At 36.6% G+C, this 16,791-nt stretch overlaps 1 protein-coding gene across 2 annotated transcripts in view; it reads right to left on the minus strand.

The window, feature by feature from the left end:
- The window catches only part of LEMD3 (LEM domain containing 3), a 47,193-nt gene continuing 30,402 nt past the window's right edge, over positions 1 to 16,791 (minus strand). Inside the window, exons 5-13 of one of the 2 annotated variants that reach the window (XM_082755159.1) lie at positions 15,830 to 15,909; positions 15,603 to 15,751; positions 13,770 to 13,871; positions 12,787 to 12,889; positions 12,394 to 12,572; positions 5,979 to 6,060; positions 1,502 to 1,607; positions 1,342 to 1,420; positions 1 to 1,042 (exon numbers count right to left, since the gene is read on the minus strand). In XM_082755159.1, the coding sequence (XP_082611285.1) occupies positions 879 to 1,042; positions 1,342 to 1,420; positions 1,502 to 1,607; positions 5,979 to 6,060; positions 12,394 to 12,572; positions 12,787 to 12,889; positions 13,770 to 13,871; positions 15,603 to 15,751; positions 15,830 to 15,909 (1,044 nt within the window). In that variant the 3' untranslated portion in view covers positions 1 to 878. Of the gene's footprint in view, positions 1,043 to 1,341; positions 1,421 to 1,501; positions 1,608 to 5,978; positions 6,061 to 7,661; positions 7,786 to 12,393; positions 12,573 to 12,786; positions 12,890 to 13,769; positions 13,872 to 15,602; positions 15,752 to 15,829; positions 15,910 to 16,791 lie in introns of those variants that run through there. The other variant, XR_014317057.1, reaches the window with a different exon arrangement.

Here is a 16,791-nt window from a genome sequence, read left to right on the forward strand (position 1 = left end):
TTTTTCCAGTATCTGCCAATTGCTTCTTTATTGCTCACAAATTTGAATTCAATACAATTGGTATCAGACCTCTCACACAAAATCATAAGATATTTTAATATAAAACCTATAAAAGATATTTAACTTGTATCTAACACTTTAAGGTATTTGGCCTCTTGTCATGGTATAGCCAAAACCATATAAAACATTAGGTTTTGAATAAAATAGGAAGCTTATTCACTGCTTCAATGCAGACATCCTCACAGAACACAACCAGTTTTGCCACCACCAGCATTTACATTTATATACAAAACCTAGTACATCCTCATTCAGTATGTTTTCCCTCACACTTACAATGCAACCACTAATGCCAAATTAACTTTCCCCATACCCTAGCTGCAGATAATTATTATTTTACGGCAAGGAAAAAAAAAAAAAAAACTAATATTGACTGAGAAAAAAAAAATTAAACTTATTCACCATCAGGAACTGTAGGTTGTTTGTTACAAAATACCCACAAGATTATTTCACAGGAAACTATGGAAATACAGGAAGTCTTTTCTCCATGCTTTTGTATTATCAAAAACACGTCTTGGTGCAAAAATACAGTCACCACATCTGAAAATGTTTAATGAATTCGGTATTCCTCATGCAAAACTTAAATGCACTGGTTTACTATAGCCCCAGAAAACTTCCTGAAGCAATTTTTTTTTTTTCCTGTCAGCTCAGTATTACTGCCTCATTGCTAAGTCCCTTTGGAAACAAGATTTCTGGAACGTTCAAACTTTTATTTAATTCATTAAAGTATTACATACAAAAAGCACTAAAAAAGGAAGACGGCAGCCAAACAGGAAATTTCCTGTTGCAAGTAACAGTCCTAGCAGTTGTAGAAAGTCTTCTCAGGAGCTTCCCTGAGAATTAGTTGTGCCTGTCCGAAGACGGAGATGTGACATAGAGTTCATGTGTTTGTTTGATGGCTTTAGTGGAGTGTTGCAGGTAAGAGCCTGGGGAAAACGATGATGATATCGATCTAGCCGCAGGTATTTTACTGTTACCAGCTTTCCTATAAGGCAAATAGAAAAAACATCTTCTAGTTTAGGATTATTAATTTTGCTTCAGGATATAGCAAATAAACCCAAACATTTTCATTACACGGAAATTAGCTTACCAGGTGATAACGACTACTAAAAAGACTTTTTTTTGTTACAGCTCAATATTTCAGATATAAAACACTTAAGTGTTTTAAGTGTGTTTTTACACTTTAAAAATACTTCAGATATAAAGCACATTTAAAAGGATAATTAAAACCACACCCATCCTCTGCCATTTCTACAAGTTTTGTCATAAACCCCGATTTCTTACCATCAAACCAAGAGCCATGTAATGCCTTAAAAGCCTTTCCAGCATACTCTGGAGATAGACACTTGACATATACACAACCCTGCATTAAGAAAGAGAGTTTTTGTTAAAGTCCAGCTCACAAGGAGAAACAGTATTAAGGTGTCTCTGGAAAGACACTCACCTCACGTGAATTTTTGTCCACGGCAATATGAACAATTCCATCGTTATCACTGCATTTCTCCAAGATTGCTTCTTGAATTGCTAGATGCCAGTGATCACCTATTTCCCTAAGCAAACAATGAAAGGTTTAATCAAGCACAACATCTATTAAAAACTTGCAAAACATGACATAGAAATAGATGTGCTAGTAACTCTAGCAACATGAAAGAACGCTAGTCTGAAGTATACAGATTATGATCCAATAGTTTTCATAAAAAATATTTTCTCACATATACTTTATTTTGTGCTTCCCATGAAACCCGACAAAACCACACCTAAAAGCTGCAATACAACAGTTAATTTGAAGTACATTTCCATATGCTAACAAAACAAATGATCAATGTTGTAGTATTAAAATGGTTCAAAGAAGTGCCAAATTTGGGTGAGTTTATGTTAGAATTCCAAGCCTGACCAGGTGAGCTCCTGAAGCAAATCTCTTCCCCATCCCCATGCCCCATGCTTTGGTTTGCATTACTGAATCACCTCAGAGTAGGCCAACTAAAATTATTTTCGGTTTTAACTCTGTGATGTCATCAAGAGGGCATTTAATGTACCACAGCTGCTAACAGGCATTCAGTCTAGAGTAGGACTAGAGTAGAGTGGTCCAAAGTCTAACTCTTCAAAGTGCATACAGCATCATGCCAGGTCCTTAGCATCCATTATTGTGCTCTACAGATCTTTTCCTCTAACACTAGGCTACTCTGTACATTTTTGATCTATAACATAGAGCTGAGATCAAGAACTTGGATAAAGTGCAAAGCTACATTTTAAGAGGTACCTCCTTACAACAAATTTAGAATAAAAACTGAGGTTTTGAGCATTCTCCATTCAGTACCTAAAATTATTCAATCTGACATTGGAACAATCTGTGAGAAAATACAGAAAGTTTCCTTCGGGTGTGAAGCATATGATACTAAAGTTCAAAACCCTTAAGGATAAAATTGTGCATACAAGTACTTGCATGCAAGTACAACTCCTTACATACGAATACCAAATTTATGGGCAGCTACAGAGCATATACTCTGTCAACAGCCACACAAGTTTTAGTTATGTGACTTGTTTTCATTTTTCTCCTCTAAAAGAAAACATTTTATACTGCTCTTGATTAAAGAAACTACTTAGAGCTATACACAGCCAGTAAGTATGCTTGGATTTTTCAGGCTTCATTCCACTGCAGCTTGCTACAGAATCATAGCTTTTTTCTTGAAAGGTAACTTCTGTCACTTTCAATGATTTTTTTTTTCCCCCCTGTGGACCAAATTGTTTAGCTGAAAACCAACGTAAAGTCTACTCATGTTTAGTCCACAGAGAGTAAACATCCTCCTTCCCCACATTCCCAACAATCTCATCCTTGCCAGCTGAGTGGTTTCTTTAAAACTTGACATCAGCTTCTTGCCTTTGGGGCCTACTTAGTACTTCAGCTATTGAATATTTGGTAAATTGGGTCTCATAGTGTGCTTTAAAAAATTCAGTCCTAAGAATCAAACAAGCAATCCATATTTTAGGGGTTTGTCCTCCCCTTCTACCTGCCTGCCATCACCTTCTTGTCTGAAACTACAAGCAGCCATAAACTTATTTATCTGCATCTACTTGTGTCAAGACAGTCTAAGAACACTTGATGGACTTTGGTAACACCGAATGTCAGATTTGCTTCTGGTATTTGATGTTGACTGGTTAGAGAATCAATGCCACTTACTCAGGAAGATTGCATATAAACAAAGTGGGACATGGACACAAGTGTGTAAAAGATGCAAATGAAGGTTCCAGTGGCAAGGAGACCTACCAGTGGAAAACACCTACAGCTTAAAACCCTGCAAAAATTAGAAGATATATTTGGTCTTTCAGTCTAAGTAGGATATTTTCTTTGTGCTAGACAGCTCAAAATGAATGGCTTATGTCAGGAATAGTGTGGCCAGCAAGACTAGGTAAGTGATTGTCCCCCTGTACTTAGTTCTGGTGAGGCTGCACCTCAAATGCCGAGTTCAGGTTTGGGCCCCTCACCTGAAACAAAATACTGGAACGTGTCCAAAGAAGAACAACAGAGCTGACAAAGGGTCTAAAGAATAAATCCTATGAGAAGCAGTTGGGGGAACTGTGTTTATTCACCCTAGAGAAAAGGAGGCTCAGGGGAGACCTTATTGCTCTCTACAATTACCCCACAGGAGGTTGTAGCGGGATGGGGATCGGTCTCTTCTCCCAAACAACAAGCGACAGGACAAGAGGAGATGGCCTCAAGTTGTGCCAGGGGATGTTTCAGTTGGATATTAAGGAAGATTTCTTCACTGAAAGGGTTGTGATGTATTCAAGCAGGCTGTCTAGGGAAGTGGTTGACTCACTATACCTGGAGGTATTTAAAAAACACGTAGATGCGGTGCTTAAGGACATGGTACAGCTGTAGATTTGGAAGTGCTAGGTTAACAGTTGGACTTGATCATCTCAGAGGCCTTTTCCAACCTAAACTGGGAACTTGTGGACTTGATGATCCTCGTGGGTCCCTTCCAACTTGGGATATTCTGTGATTCTGTATTCTGAATCGATTCTATGAAGGGAATAACCAATTCCTTCCAGTTCCGTAACAGTTTGAACAGTGGTATTTTCTAAATTTTCATGCTGTGCTCAGGATGTTAGGGAACTAAAGTCAAAATTGAAAATGCCTAGAAATTTTGCCCTGGGTGCATTCCCTCCCTCCCAGCTCAGGACTCATGTCCAAGGGGTCAGATTTTCTTGAGAAGCATGCTGTTATCAGCAGAAAGCCAGCTAACACAAGAAGAGTAGGGTAGGCAATCAGCTCTTCTGCTGGTTTGGTATAAACCAGACATTTTTTTCCCCCAAATACTGCAAGTCACTGAATTACTCCCAAGTGCTCATTTCCTGTTTGGAAATTAAACAGAAGTGTATTCTTAGTCTAGTCTGTTTTTTGTGTGTGTGTTTTACAGAACTTGCACACGAAACATTAACAGTTGAAACCAACTTGGAATTTCCCGTAATGAAACAAGCCCCCCAAAAGGCAGGACTTGCCCTTCCTTGGTCCTGCACACGTATGTTCCATCAGCTGGCAATGCGGTTCTTGCAGGAACGCTAACCACGTTTTGTGACCAACTCTTGTCACCGATTTGGTGGACAGATGCAGAAAAACAAAAATGGTTTATCCAAATGATGCCTAGACTGCTTTAGAACACAGGTTTGTGCCTGGCATAGTAAATGCCTAGAACATACACCAAAACTACTCAACATTTTAAGTCAGATGCTGCGGCCTGAGGGCCACAACTGGATTACAGAACTAGAACAACTAGTTTATAAAATTTAGCTTAGATGTACTTTCTAATACTGACCCAATCTATGTCAAGCAACACTGAAGTCTACAGCAAAGGCATAGCCTATAAGGAGGTGCTATTTTGAAGAAAGAAACATCCTAGTTACCAGTTCCATTAAGGGGATACATTTTGAACAGCTAACATTTGGAAACAATAAAACCAATGCACTATTCCCATAAATATTACAGTGAAGCTTCAGGACTGGGTTTCAGCACTACTCAGACCAATCAACATAGCTCACAGTCTCCTTTGTAGCAAGGACAATTGATGTCACCCAAAACTCTCATTAAATCTTTTTTTTTTCTCCCATTTTTCTAGTGAAGGAGCTATCAATTTGCCTCAAAACACCTAAAAGTTCAGTCTTACTCACCCTACTGCAAGCTGGAAGCGATGAAAGAAGCAACAGTAGGGGTTTCTGCCCATAATAGTCATAAGGTCTTAAAGCCACTGAAAACAGTTTCTAGAGTAGGGATAACAAGGTCCTCAACTAAATTAACTAGCAGCTTTTCAATTAATATGGCAAGAAACTAAAATAATTAAGCCTATTTAGAAACAGAAAAGAAACAGACTGGAAGACATATCTGAAGTTAGCAATCGCTTGTGTCTCTGCTGTTTTTTTTCCCTACTTCCTGTTATTCCCTATTCTTATCAATAGCTTTTGCTTTGCATTCAGCTTCTCATATTCCTCAGTCTCAATTAGCACGTTATTTTTACTCTGTAAGGTAGCATCCTCTTTTCTCCATTATGTAATCATATCAGGGAATAAATTACTTCAGAGGTTTCTGGAGTCTCTGCCCTGGACAAACCAGATTTCAAAGACCACAGAGGTGTAGCTGGCATAACCAATGTGTCAGTGCCCTAAATGTCAGACCTCAACTCCTAACATGATCTAGTCCACAGCCCATGAGGATATAACATGACAGAAGGTGAAGCTTTAAAAGGCTACAATTATTTATTCTACCTTAACTCTTGGCACCTGAAGCAGTTTGTTATTCATTCAAATACACTACATACTTACACTTCTTTCAAGGTATGCATGTTGACTCTTCTTCCAAACCCCTCTCAGAGAACAAAAGTAGACACTTGCAATTGAATACAAAAATAGAGAGTTTTTTTTAAACTTACACAATTGGGTCGAACATATTGCGAATCTTTAGGCATGGTGTCAAGCTGTTTGGCGGCGAATTTCTTCTATCTAGATGAAATGCTATAAGATAAACAAATTTAATAGGTATTATGGAAGTCAATAAATACATCTAGCTAACCATTTGATACATTAAAAACAGAAGGGTGTTACTCTAAATAATACTTTCATCCACATCTGAAAAACCTTCAAGCAAATAAGTCTCCCTAGTATTCTACCACACTGACAAAAGTGGATCATACCCAGTATTTTATTTTATTTTTTAATATTTATAACTTCTAGATTTAAAGAGATAATGCATTCACTTATGTTTGGGCCATAGTAAATGGAAGGAATGGAAGGTATTTTAAATACTATGCAGTTGAAAAGAAAGCGTTGGCATCGTGTGTCTGTGAAAAGACAGATATCCTTAACATCTGGAGCAAATTTTCAGAGCTGCAGGTTATCCAGTTTTAAATACCTAATAAATTTTCATTTCTTCCACTTCTGGGGCAGTCTACTGTCCACTTGTCTAAGAGACAGGGAGATACTTAGATGGATGTGTCATTGCATTTGTTTCAGTAACAACTGTCAAGTAGCCCTCTACGAGGATAGAGCTTGCATAACCCTAGATACTCTACACGCATGTTGAGAAACTTGAGAAAAACACAAAATGCAGCAGAAGACATAAAAGATGCAAGAAAAATGGAAATTAAAAATAACAGCTGAGTAACTCCTTCAAAGCTAAACAGTCCCATCAAATATTCATTTTAGAAGCTCAGATAATATTATCTTCTTTCTAAAGTTCCCAAGTTCTCCCTTTCGGAGTCACAACAGAAGATTGCATCGTAAGAAAAGGAATACAGGACCCTTCAGATTCAAATAAGGTAGTTCCGTGCCATGAGAAGGCCCAACAAATTGCATAACCTACTGAAACAACTTTCAAGGCTTGAAGGAAGTTTTACTTTGAAGATCTGGAGATGAGTCAATGGAAGAGTTTAAATGTAAGATTATAAATCTCAAGATGTAATGATGCACCAAGCTGAGGCTAATGCCTCTCCTTTTTCAGTCCCTACTTTGCTGAAGTCTGACAGATTCAAGACATTACATTTCAAGTCTAAGTTTTAGGCAGCAGTGCTTCTTATTGCTGAACTTTAAAAACAGAATCTTGGAAGTATACCCAACATATATGAACACCACTGTTCTTCCATAATCCACCAAAAAACACCTATTGTCACCCAGAAGATACTGCATGTGAAAGGCAAGCACTAACCACGAGAAAGTTCACTGCCTGAAGATATAGCATAGACGACTTATGTAAGAACTAAGTTCAAAGCAAAAAAAATAAAAAAAACAACATACAGTTATCAACTAGAAGTTAGAAAATGTGGGCTCTGAATCTAACCTTAACCTCCACAAATAACTAGAAATGCTCTAATAAGAAGACATACACACATTATCCAAGTCACCAACACCTACAATTGTCCAGCTTTTCTTGGGAATGTTTTTCTAAATATGCTGGTGACACTGCATCTATCTCTGAGCTGCCTATAGCTTAAGGACAAGTCCTTTTTTCAATAGCACATGGTTTTGTAAAGTTTTTTGCCCTTGATTAAAAATTATATGTAGGGTATACAATAAAAACTTTACAGAACTAAGCAACATTGAAAAATAGATGGACTTACCTTACTCTGGTAGGTTGGCTCCAGCAGATCAAGGGAGGGTGAAATGTCACCAGCATATTGTACACTGGGGCACCACACCACACTGGAGAAGGTGATCTGGGGTGGCCTAGTCATGGACCTGGACCTGAAAAGGTGCGGGGTTGAGGAAATTATGTGCTGATTGTTAATAGCTAGGTTTATTCAGCACATCCTTTTAATCCAATGATCAAGAATGGTGAGATTATTTGCAGAAACCCTAGGTGCACAGGACCAACATTTCCGCAAGGTTGTTTTTGACCTCCAAAAAAGATGCTGTAATTTAAGAAGTCAGCTAAGCGATGCAAGAGTAACCAAAAAAGAAATTTGTATTTTAGCGTAAACACTAATAAAACCAAGCTCTACCAGCTCCAATTTCTAGTAACCTTCAAAACAAAAGCCCACAAGGATTTCAGGTGCTTGCAAAGATTACTTCAGCCAGAGCAGAACACCAGCTTTTGTGCAAAACTAACCTGCTACCTATTTAGTGTAACCTCTTACTAGTACAAATGTGCCCAGACCAGTGCAGTATATGAAAATAAAGAGGAATTGTGCTTTTTCTCAAAAACGTTTCTAAGTCATCATAAGCTAAAAAAGTTTTTACAGATAAAAAGCTCCATCTATGTTGAACGGAAAAAATAACTACAGAAATTAGTGAAGTACAAAATAATTGCTATCACAGTAACATACATTAAAACGTATACTGGAAATCAGACTGAAAAGGGAGGCTAAACAAAGAAACGGGCAAAGTACTGTACCTATGTAGCAAGATTCAAAATAGTGTAGTAAACAGATATGCAGTGAAGTTCAAGAGATGTCTATAACAATTCTGGAATATGTCTATGATGGAAGAAGAGGCAAATGCACCGACTTCAAAATGAACACCTAAGGAAACACCTAAGGTACAGCTTGCTCTACCTCTTGATTCACTAGTATATTATTGCAAAAAAAAAGTTTCCCTGTCATCTCTACCATGATCTATAAAACAGCCCAACAGATCTTTAGACGTGGATTTGAGGCACATGGTAAGATTGAAGACTTTCACAAGGTGAAGATAAATACATTTCTGAGGAACAGATTTATTCACATTAAGTCCCAGATCACTTATGAAATACTAACCCTTCTTATTAAAGTCAAGAGAAAAAAGATAAAATGCTTAGTTGAATGTGCTGAACTTATGTACTTTCAAACACACAAGGTTCTTCAGTAGAAAGAAAAGATATTGAAGTATTACTACTAAATGTTGTTAAGAAAGGACAATGTGGTTGATGAGGTTTAATTCAGCTAAGTTTACCTACAGAAAACCAACATGGGATGGGTACAGCATTCTCCCTCAAGCATAAATATTTTCCACAATCTTCTTGCAGTAAAGAGAGCCTTTTCAACACGGAGGAAGGACTGTATTCTCACGAGTGGTGGAGGAGGGCTATCGTTCACTCAAGGTAACAGATTATCTTGCATTCTGCAGGATGAAATATCACCCCAGATGTGGTAACTCAGGGTGAATCCAAAGGTTCAGAAAACCTTTTTATCTCGTCTCTTGAACTGTAAAGCAACTTTAGCTATCACTGTTAGTTTAGCTACCTTGCAGCTCACCCTACGTATTTTTTCCTTAGAGCTCCTGTTACTGAAGACGTGCTTCTTTCAAAAGCAAATTCAACACTAAAATATATTTCTTTCACTGCTCTAATTAAATTATACTTCAGCATGAACAAGATTTTTGAATTGACAATTACCCTGTACGTTGTTTTCAGAATACTGCTCATATTTGCCCATCTTACAGTGAGTTTACCTACCCATTCTTCTTTTGACAGACACGCCAACCATACCAGTAGATGGTATCTCACAGTAAGATCCCCATCACCAGACAGACTGGGAAAAGCAAAACACAAGCTACCACTTGTAAAAGTGCAGGCTGCACCTGCAGGACTGAACAAAACACCACAACACTGAATTCTGGATGCTAACACAGATACAGCAGAGGCTAGATCCTCACACATGCTACAGGTCCCATACTTAAAATGCATGGTATCATACATCAATAACCTAGTACACGTGGACAGGTCAAGAGGCTTTCTTCTTCAATTGCACATACTCGTCAGTATTGTGTTCTGCTACAGACCTACACCAGATCTCAAGTTTTGTTTTTTTAAACTGTGATGCTAACTGGGTACTAAGGCTGAACTACAAACCTAATGAGAACTAGGAAAATAGCTGTTGAAAGAATTGAAACAGGATAGCACTTAACATATCCTATGCAGCAGTAAAAGCATAGAAGGAACCTATCAAATACACATTCTAGCTAAAAACCGCAGCTGACAGGTAAAACTATTTTGTCTACTACATGTACAGTATGTGGCAGTAGATATTCAATGCTCAAATTCATATGATACCTAACAGTAGCTACCATAGTAGCTTTCTATGAAGTTTTGGAAGCTACAATTCTGTTGGAGTCTTGAATGAATATTTCACGCAGCACCTGGGCTATCACAACTGAGAAGTCTTCCACATGAAGGAAAATCCAGACTGATTTCTGATACAGGACAGAATTTTATGAAGTGATTTATATCGCAATCACACATGACAAGAAAAAGTTGAAAGCGCAAATGAGTAGTAAATGAGAAATTCCAGAACTGGAGCATCATGTTTCATAGCCTGTATTGACGAATACACAACATAAAAGATTCAGCACTGCGATATACATAGCTTGCAGACACTATTCATTTTAAATGTCTGAAAATTAATCGTGACAGTATTATAGAGATGAAACAGAGACAGCTGTAAACATCCACCACTTCTGCACTGTACCTAAAACACTCACATATCCCTGATAGACAATGTCCTGGAAAAAAAGCTCTGCAACTCTCATAAAAAGTTACTACTCACTTCTTACTAAAATTTTGAAGAACTGAAATCAGTGATATAGTTGTCACAGCACATTGCTATGCTATTATTTTTTCAAGACAGTGACTGCAAAACCTTGAGCCTGTAGTATTATTTACAAGGTTAAAAAAAAAAATCTCATTTCCAACGAATGATTAAAAATGAGAAGTATAAAGCTAAGAAACAATGGCATAACTTTGATATTTAATCATATCCCAACATAACGTTTTGCAGAGAAGCAAGAAACTCAGACCCTCATCAAATAACACTTCAAGTATTTGCAAATGTCTCGAAAATATTTGGTTTTGATGGGAAAGAATTGCTTGGTTTTGCTTTGAACATACAAAAAGCAAAACTTAAGACCCAGGGGATGAAAGCATACACGTAACATATGGACATGTACAAATGCCCTGGGACAAAACTGAAATGTTAGCAGTCCTATTCAGGCAATCAGGTCTGCTTCAGTATAACTGTTCCAGGCCACAAAGAAGCTCTTTCTGTCTGGAAAGGCAATAATTACATTTGAAGAGGTCACTTTAGACTATACCCTCTTTTGTAGGGAACAATAAAAATACTGTTTCTTACAAATAAAGATGTGTACCAATAAAAGCAAAGAGACTTCAGCTGGTTACTATATGCATTAGTTAAACCAAGGTCAAAATTAGCATGCTCCAGAAGAGCATAAAACTATAGTGTAATTGCTTGTCAGTAGGAATTTTGCTTAAGTGCCCAAAAAGGGCAAAAAGTCTGTTGTTTTTAAACAAAGCTTCTTTCAACATCTAGTTCAATGTCATAGAAGTAACACACGATTCAACCTTGGTAACATCCAATTAGCAAATAAGTCGAACTAAAAATTGTACAAGCAGCAGCTCCTTCTTCCCTTGCCATCAAAATAAGCCACCAAGTTTATAAATGAGGATTCTGTACAGAGCTTTCAACAGTCACACTGATGAAAGAATGCAGAGTTCAAGAACATAATATGCAAGACAAATTCTTTTAGACTCTCAAGATTTAAACAATTGGTAAAGATTTAACTTTAAATGTTTACCTTCCCTACTCAGATTTGGATATAAATTATTCTTTTATGTTGCAACCCAGAACTCGAGACTTCTGGCTTATATTTTCCATCGACTAAAGCTTTACATGAAAAAAAGAACTATGAAAAGATGACCACAGCAGGCAAATGCAGCCCACTGGATTCTTGCCACTTGGCTCCATGATAAAGTTTAAGTGACAGACCATCGCAAAATTCACATGACAGCCTCCCCTAATAAAGCAAGTGCTTTTTTGTGCCAAAGAGCTTGAAATATGAATGCAGAATATGCAGAACCAGAACACTGCTAGGAGATGCTCAAAATGTACATTCTGCTGATTGAGAAGTCTTATATTTTGAAAGGGAATCTACTGGGATAAGTATGCTGCTCTTCCTCCCAACTCTGCCTTAGGGTACTCAACTGATAACTAAATGGTAGGAAATTCTGATCTAAAAAGCTCTGATCTACCTGCATTCAGATAAAAATGATTACGTAATTTCCAATGAGTCTAAAGGATGTTAGAATTCAACCAATTAAAGGAAAAGGCTTGGGTGGGTTTTCATTTGTTTTTTAATTTATGGAAAGGAACAAGGAACTCATTTTGGCTGTATACCCTTAGTTACACTAGAAAAGCTTATCTTGCTTGAAAACAAGGCAGACGCTGAATGCATGTGACAAATCTACTGAACAAGACGACAGAAAAATGGCACAGTTCATAATTATGACAGAAAATGTCTTCTATTCTCAAGTGACCTCTTAGAAGTTAGAAGCAGAAATTAAAACAATTGTATTTGCAATACCTTGGCCTTGCCACACTTTCGATGGTATTACTAAAATTTTGTCACATGGTACAGAAGGTTGCATCCATTTCCATACCAGGAACTCAGCATCACCTATTCTTTGTGTCTCCGTGTGAATTCTAGATTCATTTGCTGCAAGGAAGTCAACTGCTCTATTCCAGACTTTCTTCATTTTCCTCCTTAAAAAAATGAAGAATTACAACGTTAGCATTATAACAACCTGCACAATTGACATGCATAACTTTATAGAAAACCGGTGTTTTTTCCCCAGGTGTATACAAGGACATTACACTATGTAACCTACTAACATTAAATTAATTGACCAATTTGGTTTTACTAAGCTATATGCTTTATTCCATGCACCGAAATTCAGTATGTATAGCGGGTACGTACCTTTCCTGAGATGGTATTAGAGAATCACGCACGTGTAAAATAGGCATATAAGGCTGCAAGTCTTTATTTTCAGAACATGCCTCACTGTGACTTCTTAGAACATCTGAGAACACCGTAAGAAAAACATAATTACACAGTTTATACAGAGAAAAATATCAATTCTGGCTATGAACAGCTACTCCAAGGCCCCCTTCCAAATTTCAGTAATTTATAGTTTTGAAGCGTTTTTGCTCCTAACCACACTGAAAGCAAATCAAGAAAACTAACCATACATCCAATGCCTCCAAGTACCCCAAAGAACTTTGAAACACAGGAAAAGAGTTTTTACAGTTATTCAATTGCTACATTTAATTGCTAACAAAGACAGCCACCTTTGGAAATCAAGTGCTTTCCCCCTACCCCAACAAAACTTGACTGACAAAAGAAGTATGAAAACGTTAAAGTAAGAAAACAGTTCTACTACCTCTGTATTTATGACTGTCATAGCTGAAAGTAGTATGACAATTTAAGTAAAACTGCATCCCCCAAAACAACACTAAAAGCTATGAACACAAACTACTAAAACCACTGTTTGAAGTGGAAAGGCAGAATATCAGAATTCAACCACGCATTCTGTTTTAGCAACATTTTAGGTGTTGGTGTTTTGCATACAGATTGCTTCCTGTATCTGTTTAGTCTTGCATCATTGTTGCCACGTCTAGTCAACAAACATCACATTCGTAGTTTTTTCAATACAGATAAAATACTGCCATGCCAATGTGGATTTATTACAGCTATTACTTAGGTTTAAATCTCCATAAGAAAAACTTTGATTAGGTTTAATGTACAATGTATAAAAAACCACAAAGCAGGCACTTTTCCAAGAGCTGTCACAGTATGATGACAACTGAACAGGCAGAAAACCCAATTGATTGAATGAAGTCAAGTACTTTGAAAGCTTATACAGTGCTGATACATCACATATAAGAATAAAGAAGCCATACCTATGATTTTTACCACCATATCATACATCTGCCTTGTTTCCTCTTCTTCTTTTGCCCAACGATATTTCATGTAGTGCAAGACTCCCCAAACCATTGCTACTCCTGCATTAAGATGTAAAACACTCTTTAAACAGAATTAGAACATCAGTTGTTTAACAAATTTTACACCACATACTTCAGAACTTGGTTGAACTAGCTAGCATTTTAAAATCAAAATTCAAAGCTAGTGATGCATACTGTACTTGCTGCCAGTATTTTTATATTTTACTAGCATAGCAACACCAACTCAACCTTCGAAGAGTAGCTACCTTTATGAAAATGTTTAATTATTTTAACAATAGCATTGTTAATTGGCATTATTGGGGTTTGAAATTTTACTCATTTGTGATGAAAAGCATTAAAACTATTACCTTGGAAAAATTCAAAATCATATTAAAAGTTGTATAAATTCATAATTTAGAATATGTTAAGATTTAAAAATGCATAATATTCACTAATTTAAGGACAAGTCACGTGCTTTATTTATACAGGTCAAAACTAATTAGTTTGGACTGCTTTGGTTCAGCTACAAATTTGTATTTCTTACCATGATAAATGTTTCTTTTCTATTATCTTAAAGATGATTGTCCTTTTTGGGGGAATATAGTTAAGAAGGCCAACAGGATAAGCTGAGAATAAAAATCTTATTTCTTTCATCTCAAACTGAGGGCATCATTCACCCACGGTTTCAAACAAAAAAAAAAATACACAGTGTGAGTGATCACACAGCAGTGTTAACTGATAGACAGAGACTGAGGGACATCACTTTAGGCCAAAATGGCTATTAATTAATGAAAATAGATCCAGTTTTTACACAATGCTTCATTTCTGGAAAGGTACTGCATATGAATCTCAAATACAGATGAGAAAGTTGGAACACTAAGCAATTTGCTCAGCATGACTGATGAGACTGGTGGCTGACTCAGATACTAAGTTTTGTCTCCATATTCCAGTACAGCTCATACCCACTATTATCAAGAAGACAGCCATCTGGGTCAACTTGCCTTCAATTATTTTGGTTTGTCAGAAGGCTAATGAAGGCGGTCTTCTATTTTTAACTATGAGGTTGTTAAAATACTGGAATAAATGATCATGTATAATGATCATTTATAATATATATTAATATATAATAAATGAATATTCATCATGTGCATGAGATCGATTCTGCATCTTCAATATTTCTAACTGGCCACACAAAAATGACTGTGCTTGCACTCAGCTGGACCACATCATTATTCTGCATCACTTTCAAGTTTACTTAATTCTTGGCCATAATGAAATTATTTGAAACTTAATTAGAGAACTATCACAGATTAAATGAGTAAGTCTTACTGAAGGATAAATACCTGTACATCTGTTGCAGAAAAGGTTAAGAATTTTTGGAGACAAGTAATTCAACTTCTCCTGGAACTTTAACTACAGAGAAGATGATTTTTCCTGAAGTTCCCAGAACAACAGTGAAACATCCTCAAAAAATGAAGGCCACCACATCTTTTTCCCCAAAAAAAGAACCACTGGATTTGGAATTTTTTAAAACTCAAAAGGTAGTGCTTTGGCAGGAAAAGGCAAGAGTTCCTAGAGAAGGAATTGGTTCAGCTGACTACAACAACAGATGATAGCAAGTAATATGAAAATACAGTGGCAAAAAAGTGCAAAACAGACCATGTTAGAGCTTCTGTCACTATCCTGGCTACAAGTTGTATGGCTGAATAAGAACTTCCAGTGAACACACTGCTCCTTCCACCATGAATTTACACAAGTTATAACAAAAAAGTGATTGTTTAAATAACTTACCCAAAAGCAATATTGATAATCTGTGAGTTACATTAATAAATGCACGGCGAAAACGACACCTGAAAGACATCTTTGGACTAGTGGATTCCAGGTACTTTACATCTGTCACATTGACGACATCCATCTCATTAGGGTCACTGCCAATACACCTGTTAAAAATATATGGCATTTACAAAAAAAGGATACAGTCTATCAGAACACACTGTTATACAATAAAGACCACTTACTTTATGCCAACATCTTCCCCACTATTCAAGATCCATTGTAGTGCTGTGTTAAGTACACTTTCGTATTCTGGATCTAAATTCTGTCAGAAGACAAACATTAGTGAGCAATTCTCTAAATAAGCAGAAAGTTACCATGCCACAATAAAATACAGATACTGCACATGTTAGTAGTCAAACCTGTGTGACTTTGATCTTGAAGCTTCACTTTTTGCATAACTGTTCAATAGGCAAAGCAAATCCACCCATGCTAGGAGCAGCTATGGGACTTACTAATATTCTTCAAATTAAGGACTATATGAAAACTCTAGTCATGATCACACTTCAAAAATTCTAACCTACAGAGAAAACTAACCTACAAAGGAAAAAAAAAAAATCAGCCACTAGGCGGTGCTCATTGAAAGTCTCTTTCAGGAATAAAACTCAAACTAGATATAAACTTAGCTGAAAATAGCTCCTAAAAAATCAGCTGAGGTAAATTTTTAAATGATTTTCCTCAAGCTTCTTAAGATTATTTGAAAATACCAGTTATGTTTGTAGTTCAAGAACTGATATCACTACATAGGAATTTACAAATTTAAGTTATCTGCTATCAGTAATCACAGGAGAGCATTCACTGCAGCCTGAGCAGCGCCTCCAGAGTTCACCTTATATCCTTTTGTAGAAAAAGCAAAAAAAAAAAAAAAAAAAAAAAAAAAAAAAATACTGTATTTGAACTGAAACTGTCCAAAAAGGTTTTCTCTCCTTAATTTTTAATGAGGCTCTACGGCAAGTACTTCAGAAAAAAAATAGGAGCAGCTAACTTATTTTCACTTTAAGGAAAAAGTTCTATCAAACACTGAAATTCCACCAAAAAAAGTAAAAAAAACCCCACGCATTTATAATCCAAAAATTAGGAACTGCAGGGTTAAACACGGTTTTACATGAAGTGACAAATTTGCATATGAAACTTGGATTTATAATTT

Source organism: Aythya marila (genome assembly GCF_965140915.1).
Source record: "Aythya marila genome assembly, chromosome: 1".
Classification (NCBI taxonomy): Eukaryota; Metazoa; Chordata; class Aves; order Anseriformes; family Anatidae; genus Aythya; species Aythya marila.